The sequence below is a fragment of the Prunus dulcis genome, chromosome 3, assembly GCF_902201215.1.
Source record: "Prunus dulcis chromosome 3, ALMONDv2, whole genome shotgun sequence".
In the NCBI taxonomy this organism is placed as follows: Eukaryota; Viridiplantae; Streptophyta; class Magnoliopsida; order Rosales; family Rosaceae; genus Prunus; species Prunus dulcis.
In genome coordinates, this window is record NC_047652.1 from 4,044,684 (window position 1) to 4,050,286 (window position 5,603).

Sequence of the window (5,603 nt, forward strand, 5' to 3'; positions counted from 1 at the left end):
TCCACCAAGAGTGTGCGTATATACATCCCTTTCTCGGTTGGTCAAATTATAATGAAGATGTCAAGCGGCCCCCTCCTTTTCTGTGTGGTTGAAAACCAAGATATGTGTAGTATTATTTTATTTAAAGGGTGCTTTGAGAGAAAAATGTCTATATAGAATTAGCATAGTCTTTGGGCAGATTTCCAATATTAAGAGATACAATTAAATCTTTGGCCCGTTTGATAACAATTTCAATTTTAGTTTTTAGTATATTATTATTTTTTGTGCTAGAGTATAGAGGAAAAAAGATGGAGAATGGAAGTGAGAATGAGAGGATGGAAGAGTAACATAAATGAAAACAAAAATTAAAAACTGAAAATCTATTTGAAATTGTTTTCACTTGTGTTACTCCTCTCCCTCCCATCTTCCTCTCTCAATCTCATCATCACTCTCATTTTGTTCTTTGATTAGTGTGTGTTATTGAGTCCAATAGAAAGGTTGATAGTGTCCAAAAGCTCTTCATTGAATTGAATATTGTTTTTTTTTTTTTGGGTGAGGTAATTATCATGTGATTGATGCAATAGATATACGAGAATTGATTTGTTTAACTAATTACCAAAGATTTACTCTCTTTTCTGCAAATAATTACGAGTAGTTTTGGCTTAGTTGGTGACGGTGATTGTAAAGCCAAAAAGGTTAGACTCAGTTCTGTGCAAGGTTTGTTGCTACATTAGGTAAACTTTAAGTTAAAAGGTAAGAACTTCCATGGGATTCGTTATTTATTGAATTCTTTTGATACAATAAAAAAGTAAATAACAAAATCACAGAACACATACATATGAGAAAGATAGGAATTCTTATTGTGATTGATTACATGAGATTCATGAATCATGCTATTACGCAGATACATGTTTTATTCTGACTCCAAAGATCAAAAACTTGAGGATTAGCATCAGCTGCTGCAACAAGGTCGTTATTGAATACTTGAACGATCAGCATCTGCATTTGTAAACCACAAAATTAATTAAACATGGTGAGGAATCAAATCAAATCAATAAATGGTAAAAAAATAATGTAAATCATGTGATGATGTGAGTACATGTGAAATAAATACCTGAAGAATGATGAGTTAATTGGGCCGAAAATGCAGAGACACAGATCAAGGAACGAGACTAAGTAAATAATCCTGGTTGCATTGAAGCATACACGCAGCGACACAACCTGCCTGATTCATACCCCGTTTTCTTGAGTAACGGTAACCGGGTACGGGGTGATTGGGGTCCACGGGATGAACTGGATCCACGGGACTCGCAGGTGTCACTGGTGTGACAGGAGTACCTGGTGAAGATGGAGCGGCGGGAGAACCAGGTGGAGATGGAGCGGAGGGAGAACCGGGTGGCGATGGAGCGGAGGGAGAACCGGGTGGCGATGGACTAGCCGGAGAACCAGGTGGAGATGGACCAGCAGGAGCACCGGGTGGAGATGGACCAGCAGGAGCACCGGGTGGAGATGGACCGGTGGGAGGAGAGGGTGGGGGATTCGGATTGGCTGGAGCAGCGGGACTAGGCGGTGAGGGTGGAGATGGACCGGTGGGAGGAGTGGATGGGGGATTCGGTTTGGCTGGAGCAACGGGACTAGGCGGTGAGGGTGGATTTGGTTTCGTTGGAGTAGGGATGGGGGGAGGGCGGATAACGGGTGAAGGGATAACGGGGACAGGAGTAACGGGAACGGGGACGGGAGTAACTGGACGGACAGGACGGACTGGACGGAAAAAGCCTCCGCCTCCGCCACCGCCGCCGCGTCCACGGAATAACCCATTGGTATTTTTTGCGGTGGGAGTGCTCCAGACGGCGGGGGCTTGGCATTCGTAAGCGCAGGAAACACCACAAATGCCGTTTTTAAGGGCGAGCTTTTCAGCCGACCAACCAGGTGGCGGTGGAGTGTTTAGGGGTGGGGGTGGTGGTATAACAACATCCGGTGGTAGAGGAGTATTGGGTGCTATAACAAAGGGAGGTGCTTTTCCTATGTTTTTATAAAGTTCTGGTGGGAGTGTGAAAGTTGATGGTTGAGGACTGTTGGCAGGAGCTTCAACAGAAGGTGATGGTTGAGGACTATATGGAGGGAGTGGAATGTTTGGATCCAAAGGATTAAAATAAGGAGGAGGGCTTGGAACTGGTGCACTAGGAGTAGTTGGAGGAGAGAGGCCAGGGATTAATGGGTTAGGAAAGGCTGGTGGAGTGAGACCGGGAAGGTTAGGGTTAGGAAAGGCTGGTGGAGTGAGACCGGGAAGATTAGGGTTAGGAAAGGCTGGTGGAGTGAGACCGGGAATATAAGGGTTAGGAAAGCCAGGTGGAGTAAGACCGGGAAGATAAGGGTCAGGAAGGCCTGGTGGAGTGATAGGAGGGAAAAGACCAGGAACGCTAGGGCTTGGAAAGCCTGGTGGGATGATAGGAGGAGGAAGGCCAGGCATAGGAGGAGGTGGAAGACCTACTTGAGCTTCAACTACAAACCCTAGGCTTGCTGCTGCTGTTAGCAAAAGGACCATAATATTCATCATGGTCACCATCACCGATCTCTCCCTCTCTCCAAGTGTAGATCGCAATGTACTTGGATATGATGATCAACGAACACAACCAGCCCACTATTTATAGCCTTGGCCTTGCAGTTTGCTACTAAAATTTTCCATTAATAGATTTCTGTGAGTGAATGCAAAATGAGAGCAAATTTTGGAGATCGTTGCTTGCATTTAGAATCAATTATAAGCTGCCAATGTTCCGATTGTTCTCTTGCATCCATGCATTGCCGCCCCTAGATGGGGAAATTGAATTTGGTTCCTGCCGTCATGCTGGCTGTCATCCAATGAAACATTGACACCTCTTAATGAATTCCTTTGGTTATATCAGTCGATTAGGTAATTGATGAAAACACCATTCGATCAGCCCCTCAACTGAAGGATTAATATCTGGCGATCGATCAGATAATTAGTGAGATTATATGGATGAGATAACTGATTGAACTCTAATGCATGCATTAATTCCCGTATTTTGTTTCTTTATTTTTCTTTCTAATGGCTATGATTGTGTCCCTGATCAACAGAATTTATAGTAAGATATATAGGAACTAAATTTTGGCATTTTATTTGTATATATAGTAACACTATAAAATGATCAATCAATCAGCAATTCAACAATATAATTAGGAATCAACTTTATATGGGCTTTATTTAGTCTAATTACACAACCATGAGCACATAATTTCATGCATAACAAGTACTACTGACAAGGGCTCGCAATTAGGGGCAAGTTCATATCCTTAAAAAGGGCAATGTGTTACGTGTACAAAATGAAACCACCGAGAAAAGAAACTATCATAAGGTCACTTATATTATTTGAGCGAAGTGACAAAGGATTATTAATCGGTTAGTAAGTTAATACAACATTAATCACTTTTTTGGGCCTATTATACAATGTCATCTCATGATCCGAATCATTCATTTTTTAGGTCATCATTCAAGGAATATCTCTCCCAAAAAAATAGCTAATCAGAAATAATCATTTAACCATTTGATTATTATCATAAATAATTTCAATTGTTCATAGGAAATATCGTGTTTATTTGTTTATCTGATCCTAGATAGATGACCAAATGTTGTCTTCTTTTTGTTGTTAACGGTAGACATATTTCATTCATCAATATAAATGTTTACATCTTCCACTCAAGCAACTTAAGCAATCAAATGGTAGGCATATTTCGTTTATAAGGATGACTAAATGTTGTCTAATTTGGACAATTATTTTTTGCAAGTTTATTTGATACTTGAATGTATTACCTAAAAAGGAAACGGTCTTTATCATGAGATGACATTGTGAGGTGTGCTCAAACAAAGCATCATACTAAATATATAACGGGTTATCACTGTGCTCCCCTGTATATATAAAGTCAAAAGAGTCTTTGATAGAATGTTGAATGTTTGCTGCAAATATATATGTGCATGAAATTGTTATGTCTGTCAGTGTTAGGCTGATAATTTTGGCTTCATGGAATTATAAGAAGTAAGAAATATTTGACAAGTTTGCTTCAATTTTCAAATATAAAATTGTTGTGTTTGAAAAAATTCACACAACTACTAATCTTGTTGTGTTTAAATTGATTTTAATTAATCATGTTCATGTTAGATCTATGTAGAATCCAACGCGTGAACACGAATTGCCATCCTAGAATTTTGAAATGGGTTGCAACATGTTCGTAAATCAAATCGTAATCGTGTTGATCCTGAACACGACCTGTGGACACGAATTGCCCGGTCTGCAAACTCAAATAAATACGTATACCGGTGGATACTTAACGATACTATTAAATAAATTCTTTTATTCTAATAAATCTGCAAATTCTTTCATCAACACATTGATCACGAAAGCGGAAATGACTTGTAATTAGCAACACCTAATTATTCTTCTGGCATTCTTTGTAGCAGGAATCAACATAGTTCTGCACATTATCCTCAGTTAATAGGGTTGACGCAGTAGCAGTAACAGAATTATAAGCACATCCAGCAGTGCATTGAGATAGGCTGCTCGGGGCTTGTAGGCCGCAGTCTAGCAAACAGTCCTTGTAACAATCCCCGATGGCTGCTCCGACTCTGCCACCGGGTCGTCGGGGTTTGCGAACACGGCCAGGTCTGCGAATGCGGGGGGGTTTGATAAAACCCGGAATGCGGGGGAAAAAAAACCGGTCGGTTGAAGCTGAACCCGTGGTGATAACGTGGCGGCGGCCGCACATAGCTGCACACTCAGAAGCACAACGACCTATATCACCAATGACTGAGTTTGGTGGCGGTGGACTTGCTGCTGTTTGATCTTCAACATGAGCATTGTCATCTGGAGTTACTGTGTTGGAAGGGATGTTGATTAGATAATCTTGATGATCATCGGCTTGAACATTAACCAACATGATCATCATAATCACCATCATGATTTTGATCATGGAAGAAGTGATGGTTCTATATCTAGTTGCTTCCATGGCTGCCTAATCCCCCTCTCGATCTCTCTTTCTTTAACTATCAGAACTGTTCTGCATGTTCGAATGTTGAGCACAGAAACAGACTATTTATAGCCTCTGTACCCTTTGTCCATCTTAATTAGCAGCTCGCTAATTAAGCTAAATTATATGAAGGAAAAGAAAATACTTCCTTAATTGGTTCGTAATGATGTCTTGACTTGGATTGATTTTCGTTAATTATTCCCCGATTTTTGTTGTATTAATTCCCTGACTTGTATTGATTTCTGTTGATTGTAGAGCTAACAGCCTACACTCTTGGATAGATTATGTCCTTAATCCTTGGATAGAAATTGAAACTGACACCTCTAATCCTTTGTGAAATGATTCAATTAAGTTTACAGATTACAAGCCTTGAAACCGTTTTGCGAATGGATTAGCGCTTAATCAGAACAATGAACCATTATTCAAATTCCTGTCAGGAAATTCGCGAATTAGATCGGTGCCTAAACAACCTTGTTTGATATAGTTTGTTCATCCAGTGTTGTAGAACATGCTTCATTTGTCCCTTTGATTAAGTAGCCAGATCAATTGTGACAAATTAATCTTAAATTGGTATAAATAATTGA

At 40.3% G+C, this 5,603-nt stretch overlaps 1 protein-coding gene across 1 annotated transcript; it reads right to left on the reverse strand.

Annotated features, from left to right (window-relative positions):
• Positions 1 to 867: 867 nt before the first annotated feature.
• Positions 868 to 2,545, reverse strand: LOC117621013 (basic proline-rich protein-like). Its single transcript, XM_034351271.1, has 2 exons — positions 1,205 to 2,545; positions 868 to 978 (listed from the first exon to the last, which is right to left on the reverse strand). The coding sequence occupies exons 1-2, from the start codon at positions 2,543 to 2,545 to the stop codon at positions 868 to 870; spliced, it is 1,452 nt and encodes a 483-aa protein (XP_034207162.1).
• Between the last annotated feature and the right edge of the window lie 3,058 nt (positions 2,546 to 5,603).

Coding starts and splice junctions, on each gene's coding strand:
- LOC117621013 (XM_034351271.1), bottom strand. CDS start 2,545: ATGGTGACCATGATGAATATTATGGTCCTTTTGCTAACAGCAGCAGCA. Junction 979..1,204: donor GAAAACGGGGTATGAATCAG/GCAGGTTGTGTC, acceptor TTACAAATGCAG/ATGCTGATCGTTCAAGTATT.